The sequence below is a fragment of the Lissotriton vulgaris genome, chromosome 3_1 (genome assembly GCF_964263255.1).
Source record: "Lissotriton vulgaris chromosome 3_1, aLisVul1.2, whole genome shotgun sequence".
Classification (NCBI taxonomy): domain Eukaryota; kingdom Metazoa; phylum Chordata; class Amphibia; order Caudata; family Salamandridae; genus Lissotriton; species Lissotriton vulgaris.
In genome coordinates this window covers 926807064-926826195 of record NC_141689.1, presented here as the reverse complement: position 1 = coordinate 926826195, position 19132 = coordinate 926807064, and the positions used below count along the sequence as shown (strand labels likewise).

The window sequence follows — 19132 nt, the reverse complement described above, 5'->3', positions numbered from 1 at the left end:
CTCAGCAGGATGAATTGATAACCCTTCTATCACAAGCTAAGGCCTCCTCTCTACGGAGAGAAGATGGGTGGGGCTACAGGCTAATCCATTAGCAGCTATCACTGGGTGCCAGGCACCAGGCTGCACCAAGGAAGGAAGGCAGCGAGGGGGAAGGGGCTTTTTCAGAGACCGTGTGGATGTGGTAAGAGTCCCTGGGTGATGCCATTTTGAACAAACCCAGAGGCTGGGCAGGAAGGAGGGAGCAGGGGCAGTGAAGTGATGTGTCGCTGTTTGATAGGACAAACAGAGACTTCCTGCCAGCCCCCTACTCAACTTTAAAAAAATGCTTGCACAGGAAGAGAAGCTCTCTCTGGGGTGTGGTCTGCAGAGGCAGAGGGTGCTGGAGCCTGGCACAATGGGCAGTTGGAAGGAGGAACTCCTGGACTGCTCCAGAATCCTGAACTGTGCCAGGAGAAGAGTCCAGGACCAGTGCGCATAAGCAGGGGCCTCTGCGCAGGAAGAAGAGAGGCCCAGGACTAAACCAAGGTGAAAGGCTGGTGCAGGGAGCCAATGAAGGTAGCTCCCTGCTGACTTCCCTGGCTGGGAGGCCCTGAGGACGAAGGAAAGTGCTCCCAGTGGCTGGGGAGCGCCACCAGGAGTAAGAAGAGGTGAAGAGGGTGCAGATCGGTACCCTGGGGGACAAGCTATGCCCCCAGAAGGTAGGCGTCCTTTGACCCCTGCCTGGACCGACAACCAAGCATGTGTGGCTCCACCGCCGATCCGATGCTCTAATATGCGACAACTCCCATAATGCCTTACAGGCCAGGACCAGCCTGCAAGGGCAAAACAGCATTCTCCTCTGCTTATGGTGGCCTCAGGAGAACGGGATCACCACCACATGGTTGCAATGGTGCAGGGGGAGCTGCTTGAGAAGCACAATCTCCCCCAGCACAAAACTGGAAGTCCCTCCACAAAGGTGTCAGCAAGCATTTTAACTTCTCTTGGGCTAGAACTTTCGTTCTACAGCTGAAGGAGGGTTGAGAAGTGCATCAAGGAGTGAAAGGCTGAATTGGGGATGTCTGGAGGAAGGCATCCCCTGGAGGTGAAGAGGTGTAATTACACCATTAGTGCATTTAGCGCGCATGTGTTTCATGTGAAGATATTATGGTTAAAATGTAAACTGTATCAGAGGCTCAGCAGCATTTCGAATAGCAGCAAGTGTAAGAAAACAACAAAGCTTAGAAACTGATATTGGCTGTATGGTTGTGCAAAACTCATGTAATTTGGATTTGTACAATTCATTGAACTTTTGAAAAAATTACATGAAATTGCACTTAATTATACATGATGCAAAACTGACATTACATTTTATCGCAATTATCCCAAAATGCATCCTAATAAAACAAAAGCACTGCTAACAACATCAACTCGTGTATTTTTGTTCCTGTACGTTCGTGGAACATTTTTACCTCAAATGGCACATAGTTGCATGATATGGCATTATAGCAGAATGTCGTCTGGCAAGAGAAGTGTGGGATTACTACAATTATGCTTCATTATCCAACATAATGATGATTTTACCTGGGTCTAATTAGGAGAATCTAGAGAAACAGAGTATCATAGAGGAGGTTATTGGACCATCACAAGGAAAATGCTAGATCAATTTTGGAGTTAACGAAGACGCAAAATCAGAAGTAGACAGTGCTTAATTTGAGACCGTGGTTTCTGGTGCTTTGCACCAGCACTTAATTGTCAGCAGTGGCACTTATGACAGACTGCCATATGGAGGCGCTGTTTGTCTACTTTAAAGATGAGCACAACACCAGAACTTTAGCACTATAAATACAAAAAATGACTAATACCTATTATCCAAGCAATTCTTATAGTTTTAGGGGTCTGGAATAGTCTAAATTATCACAAGTGTAGGAGTGTGATGGTTAATAGTTGTGTTGGTACTTTCATTGGCAGCACTGGTAGGGGCAGTGAGTGGTGCAAGTTGCAGTGGCCTCCTGACAAAGGGCTTTGCCCGTATTTTCTTTTTCTTTTACAAATTAAACACTGGAAGTAGTGAGAGAAAAGCGAGACAAGAGATTGGTAAGATGTTTGAAAATAGAAACGAAAGTCCATGGGTTTGGTGCAAGAGGGGGATCTGTGTGGGAAAATAACTTTTCTTGGCAAACAGAAGACGAGTCTCGAGCTGAGTGAAGACTGGAGTGAGGGATTTGGCTATTAGAAGAATAGGCCTTTATTAAGAATAGTTTCGCTTTCAGGTAGGAGGATTGTATTGAATGGAGAGAATAAGTATGGCAAGGTCAGGGAGGCCTGCTGGAAGGTTCAAAAGATTGAAGGAGTGAGTAGAATTGATGCAGATCAGAATGGGGGAGAAGTAGTTAATATCACTATTGAGGTCAGCAGGATTCAGGTTAAACGGGTGGGAAATACATTGTGCATGAGACAGAAGGGAATAACAGAACAAATGCCCAGGAAAAAAACTAAACTTGATAATAAGTAAAACGAAAAGAATTAGTAGAATGTGGAATTCGAAAGTAAAAGAGAGAAAAAATGTCCAAAGTTCCACAGAGGGAGAGAGAAGACACTGGTTCAGAAGGATACTGGAAATCAAGAACACAAAGGCATGAGCAGCGATAATATGAACAGTGTAATCCCTGAATACAAACCTAAAGATCCTTCCATGAAGAGAAAAGAGGGAAGGTAGCATGAAATATCATAGCCTAACTAGAATCAGTACACTTTGCCAAAGCTGAAAAGCTGTTTCTTTGAAAATGTGTGCGTTAGGACCATCTGTGATAATCAGAAGTGTTTTACTATAAGAGTGGTTCTGATCTTTCCCACATTCGCCTCACACTTACCTATTAAGCCTATATTCCTATTCCTCTGCTTTAGCTACATAAAAGTTAAAGATGAATCATGGACCATGGTCAACGGTCCTATCCATACACATCTGAACTGAGGTAAAAGGTACTTAAAGATTACCTTCTTTGTAGGTCTTAAGGATCTCCTTGATTTCTTTGTTGTTTCTCGAAACAAGGATTTCAATAAGGGTGTCTTCATCTGTCCCCAAACCCTATATAAAAATACAATATAATAAACTGTTTGCAATTTAATACAATACCATTGAGACACCTCAGCTTCTGCCTTCTTTGCACCCTGTAACTCAGGATTTGAAATTACGAGGCAAGTACGAATAACAGACCACGAATAGTAGGCATATTTCTAAATTTATCAGGCAGATTGATTTGCCATCGCATTATAAAAGTGGATTTTAAGTATTTAATAATTTTAACATGCTTACAAACACATAACACACAAGACCTGATTCCCAAAGGTAACTTACACTTTTGAGTAAGTTCACATTTTGGAGTGCGTTTACTGCTTTCGGTATTCACAAACTTCACATGGAAACCTACTACAAAGGTGTAAGCTGCATGGCTCCAACCCCAGAGGAATCCAAGTGGCTTACGTTTGTATGTGTGGCCCATCCAGGCACACCTAAGCTCCCCATTGTGTGTGGCTGTCTGGGAGGAATACACAAAGCCCAACTGTCACCCATACCCAGTCATATAAACCAGAAACAGGCTGTAGGCACCAAATAACTAAGGCCTGAAAATGCCAACTTTCTAAAAGTAATTGCATAAGAATGGGGTATCCCGACTAAATGACCCAAAGGACCTTGGTAGTTATTAATACGTGAAACAAGTGGTCTAATCGGGAAGATCCACAATGTAGATAAGGCTGTAATGAAGACACTTATCCAAACCATTTCTTCATAAACCCGAACCCATATAACTCAAGGATGTGAGTAAGTACTCTTTCTGACCGTAAGGAAGAATAGTTATACCAAATACTTTAATCACACACAGAAGAAACACATTTGAATGTGTACATTTTTCTACATTTTCTAGAAACACGAAATCTAAATACATTGCATGCCTATACTGTTGCTCCAAGGAGATATGTGAAGGGGTGCTCAAGAAAGAATGCTTGTACGTGAAGTTTCAGGAGAAAGATGGCAGATTAATTACATAAATTAACTTATTTGCACAATAGGCTGTTCATAAGTACTTTTCATCCAACATAAGTAAGGTCACATCAAGACAGAGGTAATTGTATTATTCAAAATTACCCCTTAGTGATACCACTGGACGATGCAGGCTGTGGGAAGTGAAACTCTTTTGAACCAGACTCTTCATACAGCAGCAACCATCAGCGACGACTAGCAATGTGAGATCTGCACTTCATGCTCCAGCAATGACAGCCCGCGGTGACCGCTAACGCAAGCTCCAGCAACAACTATCTGCAACACCGGACTGGCTCTTCGTGCTACGATGACAACAGCCTGTGCCACCCCCCCTGCTCTTTGTGCTACAGCGACAACCATCCACAACACTCTCCCTACTCCTCCTGGCCTCCTTCACAGAGAAATAATCTCTCCACCCTGGAGTTTGAAAAGATAACATTTTTCAGCAGGACTGACCTGTTCTATGTAGCCTGCCCATGCTTCATCAGGATCAGCCTGAACTTGTGGCTGCCCATTGTCTAGCACAACCAGATGACCAATAATGCAACATTGTGCTTTTATGTGCTATTTTCCCTAAAAATTGCATATCTCTGGCTCTACTGATTGGATTTTTGTAGTTCTGGTATCATTTTTAAACTTTTCGCTAATTTTCAAAATTGGTTTGGGAATTTTCTTGTGCTGTATCTTCACTGTATTACTGTTTGTGTGCTGCATAAATACTCTACACAGTGCCTATATGTTAAAACTGACTGCTTTTGTGTCAATTTACCAGAGGGTTGAGTGCAGGTTAATTTAGTGGCTGTTGTGTTTCACCCTGACAATATTGTGGTTGTTGATTGAGTAGGGTTTTCACCCCCCCTTAATCAATAACCCCATTTATTACATTGGTGTTCATTGGTGGGATGCAGTACTTGTGTATGTGCAGTAACACTCAGTGATTGTTTTGTCCCACTAAAATCCCATACAAATAACTTGATACCAGATTCATATTTTCTCTCAATTTTCCTTGATTGCTCTCTTTTGCTTTTTTCCAAATTCACTTCCACTCTGCCCGTGTTTGCACACCTGTTAGTCTTGCCTGTCAGCATGGAATTTGAGCTCAAAAACTTGGAGAGATGCACTGGCTGAGCTCAGGGCATTCAACAGGGAGAGGTGGCTTACAGCAATCAATATTTCCAAGAAGAAGGAGCACCAGAAAGCACCTTAGGAAATGGTAGGAGACCCGCCAGTTACAGTCCACAGCACAGAAACAAGAGGAGGATATGGATATGGAGGGGCAGGTGAAGGAAATAGAGTGGGAAGCTGCCCAACCAGCCCTGGGTAGATTATGTGTACTATGTTTGCAAGGCACTGGATGGTTGGGTGAAGGGCAGTGATATAAATAATTAAAATGACTTGTACAATCTGATTGCAAGCGAGCACATGTTCAGTAGTTACTTTGCAGAGCTGTGCCAACATCTGATAGATCGCAAACTCACAAGACCAAGAGACCTTGCCAAGGAGTTGGGCTGCTAACTCTACAACAGGGTCCATAAGAAGATATCTGGGAGTGAATGTAAGTAGGCCCCCCCCTTGCAGAGTGGAGGTCAGATCTCAGGAGACCCAGACAAGTCAGAGGATAAGGTAGGGGGAAAGAGTTCCCATGCCTCTTCTAAGAAACAGGGAGAGATTCTGACGGACAGGGCTTCGATTATTTTCAGTTAAGACAGAAGCAGGGGGAATCTGTCTGTCCTAGGAAACCACCCACTGGTGGGAGCTCTACAAGGGAGGCCAATTTGACCGTAGGGCTAAATAGTCCACGGGTGCAAAGGTTAGAACGTACCCTAGTCTCCCTTAGATGGGAGGTAGACTCAGAGAGAAGGTGTGTTATTCCTGGGGGTGGCAGTCACCACTTCCACTAGATCACAATAAATGGGATCACTGCCATTACTCTGAGAAATACTGGTGCCAGCTAGACTATGGTAGTGGAGAGGCTGGTTTCTCCAGTTCAGTACCTGCCAGGTCAGGTATGTAGGTTGAGCCAGGCACTTGGAGCAGGAAGTTGTCTATTCTATGGCTCTGGCACCCCTAGTATTTCTAGGAAATGAGTTAACACTAGCATTAGAGGAGCTGGGAGGGGAAACCCCCCCAGGGGTGCCCTGAAAGCTGAGGTCTCTGGTGGTACTATCTCCACAGGGAAAGTTTGAGGCCAAAATTCAGAGGAAGGTGCGGGAGGAGGAGACAGTACCCTGAGGAAGGACCAGTTGATCAGTGGTTCAAAGCTCTGAGAACAAAGCCCTCCAAGAGTGACTCTTGTGAGGCCACTTCTGCAGGTGATCCCTGTTCTGTCACAAAGCCAGACCTGCACTAGGCAGACAATGTGTCACTCTTGAGAGGGGTGGTTCCCCCCTAGACCTTGTGACTTGCCAGGCACCTGTTCAGTCTGAGGGTACATACCCTGGGCTTAAATGCAGGTCTAACGTTACCACCCCTGGAATGATGGGAGGGAGAGTGTAAGTAGGATGCCTAACATACAGGGCTGTTGACCCCCACTTTGAGAGACCTCAGAGGTATGTCAAACCTCAGGAACAAGGAGGGTACTCCTTGCCAGCTCCAAGGTCTGCGGCACTCAATGTGCCACCCCCTAAAGTAGCCCTTTACAACATGTCTCGGGCCTGCCTTTCTAGCCTGCTGGGGGTTTAAATTGCCATTTTAGCCTGGCAAAACAAACCTTTTGCCAGGCCTAAGCCTTCCGTTTAATCCATATAAGTCACCTCTAAGGTAGGCCTTAAAGGCCCGTAGGGCAGGGTGCATTGCATTTAAAAAATAAGTCATGTTCTTAAGTTTTACATGTCCTGATAGTGTTAAAAACTCCAAAATGTGTTTTTCACTACAGTTAGGCCTCGCTCTTCCATATACTTAGATTAGGTAGCCTTATTACATTTGCTAACGTTTGACTGGAAGCAAATTGCATGTTGCAACTCAAAAGAATTGCAATGTAAAATCCTCTTCATTGGTAAAGATGAATTCTAAGTCACAACTCGGAAAATACTACTTTCAGAAAGTTCCCATCTTCTTGAAATACCATTTGTACCTCCTGCCAGTGTCCTGATTCAAATTATGTGAATGGCTCTGCTGCTGGGCTTTGTTCATGCCTTCAAGACTCTGTGCAAATGAGGACAAGGTGTTAGCAGAATGGGTCATCATGCCAGGATGGCAAGGCCGGAGCTGTTCCCCGCCCTACTTACCCTTCAGAGGCTTGGCCCAAAGCCCATACAAAGAAACCTGACATTTGTCTTTTGAAACCCCAGACTTCTCAGGGCCTTGGCAGGCTATGGGGAGAACTTTCCAGAACAAGATTTGAAGTAATATAAGGAATCACCCATCTTCAAAGGCTGGTACCACCAACCGCCCGCACTGCTCTTTTCACTACAGCAACGACTATGCAAAGATTGCGGTTGTTGCGTGAGTAGGGTTTTCACTCCCTTTAATCAATAATACCAATTTGTATACTGCTCAATTAACAAATGGTTTTATGCATGATTCATTTATTTCTCGTATTTAATATATAAGAACACGCTCCACGAAGGGTATGGATATTCTCTAAAAGGAAATCTTCCATGTTCTCAATCTGAAGCCCCAGAATAATGTGGAGTTCTGGTTTACTATATGTTTCTTGCCCAAGGCCAATGAAAATGCAATCTTATTATTCTGCATACGTTGCAGGCTGAGAATCAGTCTATGGCCATTAAAGAACTTAGGGCCTGATTTAGATTTTGACAAACTGGTTCCTCCATCACAACAGAGATGGCTATGCTGTATGCCAAAATCTAAATGTCATTATTTCCTATGGGATTTAGATTTCAGTGGAAGGGATAACTGTCGCCGTTGTGATGGAGTAACCCATCCGCCTACATTTAAATTGGTCCCTTAGTTTGTCAACCCTTGAATAATAAAATTCAGTCAGCATTTTTCTGGTTTCCTCCTTCAGTGTGTCTGAGAAAAATAAACTTGTCTTGCACAGGGCCACTAAAATGTGATAGTGACATATAGGTTGAAGTGGGAAATTGGGTTGTTGAGTGAGGGGGTGTGAGCACTTCTCAAGGAATAGCCATGATTCTTGTCACGATGAACCACAAAAGTCACTAAATTAAACTGTTCTTAGCCCTCTGGTAACTTAGCACAAAAGCAGTGAGGCTTAACTTAGAAGCAATGTGTAAAGCAGTTATGCAGCACTCAACCAGCAATAAAGCAAAAACACAACATAAAAGAAGTCCTAAACAAATTTAGAAAAATAGAGTACATTTTAACAAATTTTTGGAAACTAAAGCTACAAAAATCCAATAGGATTTGCTGCTGCTGAGAGCAAAATAGCAAGACCTACCGCAAAGTCAGGCCAACCAGCGATGCACCTTGGGTAGATTGGCAAGCAGGTAGGTGCCAGTCTCCTCTTAGTTCTCAGAGCATTTATTCGCAGAAAAATTTAAAAGTCCCAAGTTTTGGATTTGAGCTATCTGGGCACATTTAGCACCACTTGCATATATTCAGGACTAGAGGGGAAGCACTTGGAGGGACAGGGTTCACTGGGGCAAGGTCTGGGTTCAAGATGTTTGGAGCTTTTTCTGTCCCTGAGGCTCTGATCAAGAGGCCAGCCAACTAGCCCTTTGAGTCACTCTGGAAGTCTCGGGTTCAAGCAGAAGTGCAGGTCTCACGCAGCAAGCCAGTCCTCTGAGGGCCCAGGGCAGGCTTCAGGCAGCAAAGCAGTCCTCTTAGAGACTTTCCCACCACAAAAGCGTATTGCATTGCCTGCCTCCCTGACCTGGTCCCAGGATATCAGGAGTCACAATAGACTAGAGTAATGCCTTTCTAGCCTGCTGGGGGTTTTAAATTGCCATTTTAGCCTGGCAAAACAAACCTTTTGCCAGGCCTAAGCCTTCCGTTTAATTCATATAAGTTACCTATAAGGTAGGCCTCAAAGGCCCGTAGGGCAGGGTGCATTGCATTTAAAAATAGGTCATGTTCTTAAGTTTTACATGTCCTGATAGTGAAAAACTCCAAAATGTGTTTTTCACTACAGTTAGGCCTCGCTATTCCATATACTTAGATTAGGTAGCCTTATTACATTTGCTAACGTTTAACTGGAAGCAAATTGCATGTTGCAACTCAAATGAATTGCAATGTAAAATCCTCTTCATTGGTAAAGATGAATTCTAAGTCACAACTCGGAATATACTACTTTCAGAAAGTTCCCATTTTCTTGAAATACCATTTGTGCCTCCTGCCAGTGTCCTGATTCAAATTATGTGAATGGCTCTGCTGCTGGGCTTTGTTTATGCCTCCAAGACACTGTGCAAATCAGGACAAGGTGTTAGCAGAATGACCCATCATGCCAGGATGGCAAGGGCCTTAGCTGTTCCCTGCCTTACTTACCCTTCAGAGGCTTGGCCCAAAGCCCATACAAAGGAACCTGACATTTGTCTTTTGAAACCCCAGACTTCTCAGGGCCTTGGCAGGGGATGGGGAGAACTTTCCAGAACAAGATTTGAAGTAATATAAGGAATCACCCATCTTCGAAGGCTGGTACCACCCACCGCCCGCACTGCTCTTTTCACTACAGCAACGACTATGCAAAGATTGCGGTTGTTGCCTGAGTAGGGTTTTCACTCCCTTTAATCAATAATACCAATTTGTATACTGCTCAATTAACAAATGGTTTTATGCATGATTCATTTATTTCTCGTATTTAATATATAAGAACACGCTCCACGAAGGGTATGGATATTCTCTAAAAGGAAATCTTCCATGTTCTCAAACTGAAGCCACAGAATAATGTGGAGTTCTGGTTACCTATATGCTTCTTGCCCAAGGCCAATGAAAATACAATCTTATTATTCTGCATACGCTGCAGGCTGAGAATCAGTCTATTGCCATTAAAGAACTTAGGGCCTGATTTAGATTTTGACAAACTGGTTCCTCCGTCACAACAGAGATGGCTATGCTGTCTGCCAAAATCTAAATGTCATTATTTCCTATGGGATTTATATTTCAGTGGAAGGGATAACTGTCGCCATTGGGAAGGAGTACCCATCCGCCTACATTTAAATTGGTCCCTCAGTTTGTCAACCCTTGAATAATAAAATTCAGTCAGCATTTTTCTGGTTTCCTCCTTCAGTGTGTCTGAGAAAACCAAACTTGTCTTGCACAGGGCCACTAAAATGTGATAGTGACATATAGGTTGAAGTGGGAAATTGGGTTGTTGAGTGAGGGGGTGTGAGCACTCCTCAAGGAATAGCCATGATTCTTGTCACGGTGAACCCTAAAAGTCACTAAATGAACCTGTGCTTAACCCTCTGGTAACTTAGCACAAAAGCAGTGAGGCTTAACTTAGAAGCAATGTGTAAAGCAGATATGCAACACTCAACCAGCAATAAAGCAAAAACCCAGCATAAAAGAAGTCCTAAACAACTTTAGAAAAATAGAGTACATTTTAACAAATTTTTGGAAACTAAAGATACAAAAATCCAATAGGATTTGCTGCTGCTGAGAGCAACATAGCAAGACCTACCGCAAAATCAGGCCAACCAGCGATGCACCGTGGGTAGATTGGCAAGCAGGTAGGTGCCGGTCTCCTCTTAGTTCTCAGAGCATTTATTCGCCGAAAAATTTAAAAGTCCCAGGTTTTGGATTGGAGCTATCTGGGCACCTTTAGCACCACTTGTATATATTCAGGACTGGAGGGGGAGCACTTGGAGGGACAGGATTCACTGGGGCAAGGTCTGGGTTCAAGATGTTTGGAGCTTTTTCTGTCCCTGAGGCTCAGATCAAGAGGCCAGCCAACTAGCCCTTTGAGTCACTCTGGAAGTCCCGGGTTCAAGCAGAAGTGCAGGTCTCACGCAGCAAGCCAGTCCTCTGAGGGCCCAGGGCAGGCTTCAGGCAGCAAAGCAGTCCTCTTAGAGACTTTCCCACCACAAAAGCGTATTGCATTTCCTGCCTCCCTGACCTGGTCCCAGGATATCAGGAGTCACAATAGACTACAGTAATGTTCTTTGTGTATCTCCTGAGGCAGTGTCTATGAAGTGCAACTAAGGCTGAGCGCAGCTGCCCCTCCCCATCCTACCGGAGTGGCCCATCCTACAGCCACCCATTCCCTCAATTGTGTGACTGTCTGGTAGGAATACACAAAGAACAATTGCAACTCACACCTAGTCATGTTACCCAAGAACAGGCTGCAGACACTAATTGGTTGCAACAGGAAAATGCCAACTTTCTAAAAGTGGATTTTTCAGAACTGTGACATAAAATCCCACTTTAATATTGAAAAGGATTTTAAATACCAATTCTGTAGACACCTAACATGATATTTCTACCTGCCCCCCAGCAAACATTATCATATATTAAATGTAATAAGGTAACCCAATGTCACCCTATGGGAGAGGTAGGATTCACATTAGTGAAAAAATGAATTTTGGTGTTTTTCACCACTAGGACATGTAAAACATAAAAGTACATGTGTAACTTTTTAAACGCAATGAACCCTGCCCCATGGCCTATTTAGGGCCTGCCCCGGGGTAGGGGGCGGCGATTTGGCAGTTTAAAGGCGCAACACACTCTGTAAATGGCATGCTAATATATGTTTAAAAGTACACTTAAGTGATTAAGTGATTGGCACAATAGGTACTGCAGACCCACTAGTTTTATTTAATTTAGCCCTGGGGATATGTAATACCACTTTACTCGGAGCTTAGAGGTAAACAAAATGTGCCAATCAGGTATACTCCAGTTTTACCATGTTTAAAGGAGTGAGCACATGCACTTTAGCACCGGCTAGAAGTGGTAAAGTGCACAGAGCCCTAAGGCCAACAAAAACAAATGGGAGGGGAGTAGGCAAAAGTATTTGGGGGAAAGCCACCAAAAGGCTGACAGGTCAAACAGTAGATCACTTATCAGATATATGAACTAGTCATTCAGGCAGAAATGCTTTGAACACAGAACGAGGTGCACTGCTGACTGTCAGTTGGGAGAACCAGTCCGTGCAAGGCCAGCTCACCCGCAATTTGGTGCTGCCATTGGTGCTGCTGTAAGAGTTCTGCTTTAAGGCTAGACCTATCTAAACTGCACCTTAGCAACACTTGCACTATCTCACTGATAGCAGTTCAGGGCAGAGCGGGAAAACTCGGGAAGGCTTAGCAATGGTACTAGGGGGCTCGGAGCACTCTAAGCAATCATCAGGGGCGCAGCTTCAGGAAGATGTTTGTATTGTGAAATTCCCCCCCCACATAAATGTATTCTAGGTGGGTCTGGGGACCCTGAGTTGAGACTATTGTCTCTGCTCCAGTTTTTTGCATCGTGAGACAAGAATGTAAGAAAAAACATTGACCTTTGATGTAAAGAGAGAGAAACAGAGGTACCCATCTGCCGTCTGAATTTCAAAATGTTTATCCACATTGTGTGATCTTAATCAAATATTTTATTCTGGGACTTGTAGTCCAGTTCAAATCAATAGGAAATGAGGGCTACAAATCAAAGAATGCAAAGCAAAGACTGACCTGGATAAGGTACGCACACATGTACATTGGAAGCTTGAGAACTCTGTTAAACTCGACGTAAGCCACACACCCCTTAAAAATGACGTAGGCCACACACACCATTGTCCACCAGAAACACTTTCTGTGTTGACTCAGGCCAGATGTGATTGCTTTTTGTTTAAGAAGCTTGCCTTTGGACAACGTATTTAAATAGCCTTTAAAGGGAAATATTTATTCCACATGAAATCTGAAATTCTGCCACACTTGCAATTTATTTCCATTGATCCAATGATTCTAATAAACTTATGTCAAAAGATATTGAACACATTTTCTTTTATACTCCTATGGTTGATATGAAGGATACAAAGTTGTACAGTAAACACAAACAACATGCCTCAAAGTATTCTCTTTTTTAACCATTTGCCACTATTGACCTAAATATATTATCTCTAATGTTTACAAACCCTTCACTGGAAACATATTTTATTCTATTCTAGGTGTCTTATATAGCACACAGCTGCCACAAGAGGCCTTCAGGAACTAAGAAAGGCACACCTGCAAGACCTAGTCCAGTCATACTGAAGCTAGAATAGATGGTCTTTAGAAGTTACCTGAAGGAAGTTTCTAGCTGCGATAATCTTAATTTGGCAGGGAGGGGATTTACATAACTGGGCAGCTAGATAGGCAAAGGATATCCACCAAATCTGGCTTTCCTGACCTTGGGGATGATCAACAGAGAGGAGCTCTCAGAGTGAATAGATCTTCTTGCACATATGGGCAGACTAGTCTTCATATCCGAAGGGGACCCTTTCCGTGCATTGCTCAGTGGGCCATGCAAAGGACCTTAAATGGATCCTTTTTAGGATTGGGATCCATTGAAGCTCAACCATGGCTGGGGCTGCTGAACGGTGTTTGGGTATCTTGATGAGTGATCGTGCTGCGGCATTTTGAATGGTCTGCAGATGTCTTAGGACATATTGAGGGCTTCCTAGGAACAGGGAGTTACTGTAATGAAGACTGGAATTGACCAGTCCCTGTATGACTACTTTTTAGATGAAAGAGATAGCCATTGCATGAATGTTTTTTTACTGTGCGCAGTAGCCCTAAGCAAGTTGCAAACAGTTTTTTGGCTTGCATTTCCATAGTGAGATTGCTGTCCAGCCCAAACCAAAGACTTTTCACTGCTGTGGAGGGGTCCTGGCTGCTCTCTGAGGCAATGGGGCCATAGCAGTTCTTTCCAACTAGATGCATTGTTGTCTACAACCAGCACCTCCTTCTTCCCACCATTGAGCTTGAGGTTGCTGTCTGACATCCATCCAGCTACTTAAGGCAGGCAGTTAGGTCACTGAATGTCTGCTTAGATTCAGGGGCAAGTGCAAAGATCAACTGAGTATCATCAGCATAAAAGACAAGGTCTAAGCCATGTGCTTGCACAATTCTTGCTAGCGAAGGATGTAGGCATTGAAAAGAATTGGACTCAAAGAGGAGCCCTGTGGGGCTCCACATTAGATGGGTTAGGTAGATGAAAGAAATGGTTCACCGATAAACCTGGAAACCTCTATTGTTCAGGAAAGCCTTGAGCCATTTATGCACGTAACTTCTGATGCTGTCATTTTCCATTCTTTAGATCAGAGTACAGTGCGAGACAGTGTTTAAAGCGGCACTGAGATCCAGCATGATCGTGGCCGCTGAGCCACCTCGATCCAGGATGGCCGAAGCTCTTCAGTAGCCACTAATTATGCGGTCTACGTTTTCGAGAAAATTAGAGATGTGTTTTAATATACTTGTCTGAAATTTTACTGGCAATTGGAAACAAGGAGATTGGCCTGTAATTATCGACCATCAAGGGGTCTGCATGTGGCTTCTTCAGCAGAGGTTTGATTATGGCATGCCTGCATGCAGGAGGAACAGTGCTTAGTGCCAGGGAGCTGTTAAGTGGCTTCATAAGAGTAGGTAGAATAACATCACCAGAAGGAGATCAAGAGGAGCTGAACTAGAGGTATCCATTTATGGCAATACGAAATGGCCTGGAGAAAGTAAGCATCCAACAGGCATAAACCATTAAACAAAATGCTGATCAAAGGTTTCAGAATAAATGCCATTCATTTACTCTCCTTGAAAGCTACATTCATGTGTGAAATTCGGCACTAAGGAAGTGTCATTCTTCAGGCCTAATGGGAGAATATTACATAATGCTAGTCCCAAAAAAATGGGACACTGACTGCATCTTATTGTACAGTTTCACAGAAGAACCTCCCAACTTCTATCGAATCATCCATCCAATATCGAATTGCTCGATAGTACCAGACAATAAAAATGATGGTCATCAACACCTCGGTTACAATTATTAACCACAATGGAAAATCACAATGAGACATGGGTGTAACAAATTTAGCAGGCACACAGCAAGCATTTTTAATCGCATCTTCATTGCTTGGTCAAGCATATTTTCCTTACAGATACATACAGTCGATTTTCAAGAAGGAATTACTACAAATAGCATGCTTGTGCTGCAAAGGCGATACATAAACGTACGCATGTCCTCGTGTACGTCGGTACTGGCATGAGTTGCCTCTTGTGTCTAGCTTGTGTTGTGCTGCATATGTGACTTTACATGTTGCCTGAATGATAATTCTGTGTCTACTCATCTCTGTTTCTTGGGTTGTTAATCTGTGGATGTAGCATACGAAAGCAAGACGTGTTAGCTTTGCCAATTCTTGTTTCAGTTGAGGTGGTGTGTTTTAATCTGCTGAAGGCCTTAGTTTCGCTTTTACTTGTATATGACAACTCGTTTGGATACTGAATCCCACACAGCACAATCCCTGGCACTTTAGATGACTTCTCTTCTTATTAAGGACAAGAGCATGTGGTGCAATATTCAGTGTTTCTGTGATAACAATGATGCATTACGAATGAGATCGCTAAGAGTAAATCGTTTAGCTAACGTGTTAATGTGGCATTAAAACAAACACAATTCTGATCCAGTCAGTCACAGAGCACAGAAGAGTACATTTTCTCAGTAGCAGACTGCAGCAGATGGTCTTCAGTCTGCTGTTTGCAAGATGTAGGGTGCAATAGTAGTAAGTGTTCATTTGTCTCTAACCTTCAATAGGAAAACATATTTATTTGATACAGAAATGAGAAAAAACATTATGCATTAATTTCTAATACAATTCTATTTTTGCAGTGTTCCACTCTTCTAAATAGTTTATGCAACTCGGCCATGAAAGAATTTGTTTTGGCATTGAACCTCAAAGCTATTTTGTAAAAATGTGCATTTGAAACATCACCGATTACAATAAGGAGACCAACCAATTGCGTTGCGTACCTTAGTGGCAGACTTCAGTTCATGGGCATCAAACTGAGCTGGAGTCTTCAGCATAGCCAGGACGACCTCCTCATAATGACCGGAAAGAGCTTTCTTGAGCGACTCCTCTAAAGGCTGAAGTACAATCCAGGAAGACAAATAACAGTTGGTAAGTGCATTTAAAAAGCAACTTCTAGCTGATGATTAAATCTGAGTTAAAAACTTAGTAAAAAGAGGATCTAAAAGCCATTCACGTAAAAACTGCTGCCCAAATAAATGCATGAAAGCTAGTTGTAGAGTTGTATGCAGAGGTAAAGAATGTTATATGCCATGAAAATAGAAACAAGGTAGGCATTTCCTAATGAGGCCACATTTATCTAACTTAATAGAATTAATATAACTCAATAAAATGCGTTAAAAAACTAATGACCCATCCATATGTTTCATACTTATTGCTTTCAAAGCTCTCATGTGTATATTTAAACAGGACGTTCAAACCAGGAAATGAATCTCTGTGGACATTGGGTTAAGAGACATTTCAATCGAAACTTACAATTTTCAGAATTCTTTGGAATACTAGCATTGATAGCTGCTGGAATGTAAACGTTTTGTTGCTCCTCAATGAACTATGCAGGATTGAAGCTTAATGAGAGTTTATGCACCTGGTATCTGGTAGCCCAGATGGAGCCCATTATATGTTTTCCACAGGATGTCACCATATTTAAATGTGAATTTGTGAAGGAGGTCAATGGTTCCCTAACAGTAAGAGTTAATACAAATGCCAACTATTATTTATACATGACAACCCCTAATTAAATTGCATTGATGTAATTGCATGACTCACATGACTGGCATGGAGCCTTGCCTACATTATTCAAAAACACTGAGGGAGAAGCAGATGTTTAACGGTTAGATGGAGATAATTAAGCAATTAAGTGGATAGAACATCTAAGAGTGTTGCACAACACAAGACCCACAAAATGACATACAAGGATTCACAGAGTTATTTATTGTTCAATTATTGAAGAGGCAGGGATGGGCTCAATTATTCTACCTAGTTCGTCTTAAAAGCTTATGATCTCAGTTCACACTCCACTCTGTACTCTTTGATGAGGTTTGACAGCCTGATCTAGTTTTAATGTAAAATAGCCAGTATTAGAAACTCTATCCTAGCTCAAGAGAGAGCCAGGTGCTATATAAAGTAATGAGCGATTTATTATATTCTCGATACAGTTGAAGTCCTAATATCTCTGAAGATAAACAGGGTAACCCTTAACCCTTTCTGTGCGTTAGTCGGGCGGGAGCTGTCCAACATCATGGTGGGCATGTGCGTCGGACTGCTCCCAGCCGTCCTAGCACACACCCACGGGGAAGCACTGGCGATTACCCAGTGGATCGCCCTTCATGCTGCACCCACCGGGGAGGACAGCGGAAGCCCTTACGCTGCCCTCTCCTCCATGTCATTTAATGACGTCAGTGCGCCACGCACGCCGATGTCATTATGTGATACCGGATGCGTTGGAAGCCATTTGCTTTCAGTGCATCCAAGGAGGGACAGGTGAGTTTCTCCTCGGGGAGAGTGGGGGGATTTAAAAAAGAGCCATCGGAGGAAAGGAAAGGGTTTTCCTTTCCTCTGATGTCTCTTTTCAGCATTCCTGCTGCAGGGTGGCGCATGGGGCGTGATTGTGCAGCAGGAATGCCCACTAGACACCAGGGGTTTTTAATTATTTTTTTAATTGAGTGTTGTGTTGTGGGGAGCGGCCCCTTGGGCAACAGTTGCTCCCCTTTGGGGAGCATTTTGTTTGGTTGTTTTTGCCCTCTGGGAAGATGATCAACTGATTTTTCTTTTAGCTTTGTGTGCCTAGTCCACAAGGAATGTCTTCTTTTTTTAATGTTGGGTAGCGTCCCCTTGGGCAAGGGTTGCTCCCATTTATGAGGATGAATATTTTGGCCATTTCTGCCCCCCTTGGGGAAATATCAGCCTTATGTTTTTAGGCCCATCTGAAGCTATTAGACACCAGGGATTTTTTTTGTGTGGTTGGGGAGCGGCCCCTTGGGCAAGGGTCACTCCCCTTTATAGGGTGAATATTTTGGCCATTTCTTCCCCCCTTGGTGGCATATCGGCCTTATGTTTTTAGGTCCAGGGTTTTTTAAATGTTGGTGTTGGGGAGTGGCCCCTTGGGCAATAGTTGTTCCCCTTGTATGGTGGGAATATTTTGTCTGTTTCTGCTCCCCTTGGGGCAGATCGGCCTTATGCTTTTAGGCCCACCTAGCCCCCAGCTTGGTTGCTGGATCGTGTGTGGACTGGTACATTATTTGCATATGTGATTGTAATGCTTTATTTCTCCTGTTTATTCTAGTGAAAAGCTTTTGATTCTTGTTTGCGGTTTCGGCAGTGGTTGATCTGCAGTTTTGCATAGCTGCATATATTTGGAAAGAAATGTTTTTGTACGTGTTTACTCCAAATGAGTATTATTGTCATGGATACATGAATTTGTTGTTAGTGGTGTCATAATAGCAGCATATTTAGTTTGTGTTTTGAGCGTGAAATTCTTTGTGATGTGGTTTGTGTTGTCTTATGTCTAATTTCCTTTTCTTTTCTTTTTTAGTGGGATATTGTTGGTCCTTGCTGTGTCTGTGCAGAGTAATTGGTGGTGAGTCTAGCAAGTGAGTCGTATAGTTTTGGAGTATATAAGTCTTTGCGATAAAGCCACATATTGTTTACTACTTATTTTACAAAGGGTTTGTTGTTGTTGACTAGTTTGACAAGTTACCTTTATTAGTAAGGATTATGGCTAGCAGCAGAATTACTCCTCAGCAGATGGTTGGTATACTTTTTAAATCTTCCTCTGAACATGATTATGAGACAGACAGTTTATCTGAGGGAGAGGAGGAAGTGCAAGATTCTGGCAGCGATTTTCTGTCCGCGATGATTCATGATTTGATGATGAAGCTACTCTCAGTGTGGATTAAGCTACTCTCAGTGCGGATGAAGTGCCTGTTTTAGAGGAGGACACTGATGTGTCGATGGTGCAACAAGAGGCATCTGGATTGCAGCCTGTGGCTGCAAGGCTTCCCATTGGAAGTGCTGGATTCTGGGTTGATCCAAACATGGTACAGCCGGTGTTGCCTGCCAAAAGTGGTCTTGCAGGGTTTTTCAGTTGTTTATAGGTGATGTATTTTGGCTGAGATTATTGAGCAGACTAATTTTATGCTGAACAGTATTTGAGGGACAACAGTGCCAGATTTAGGCCACACTCTAGAGCTACCTGGTGGACTCCCACAAATCTGGATGAGATGAAG

At 43.1% G+C, this 19132-nt stretch overlaps 1 protein-coding gene across 1 annotated transcript in view; it reads right to left on the bottom strand.

Annotated features, from left to right (window-relative positions):
- LOC147727227 (annexin A1-like) overlaps positions 1 to 19132 on the bottom strand; it is a 229806-nt gene that overhangs the window by 67770 nt on the left and 142904 nt on the right. Inside the window, exons 5-6 of the mRNA XM_086961276.1 lie at positions 15851 to 15964; positions 2974 to 3064 (exon numbers count right to left, since the gene is read on the bottom strand). Coding sequence (XP_086817402.1) covers positions 2974 to 3064; positions 15851 to 15964 — 205 coding nt within the window. The remainder of the gene's footprint in view (positions 1 to 2973; positions 3065 to 15850; positions 15965 to 19132) is intronic.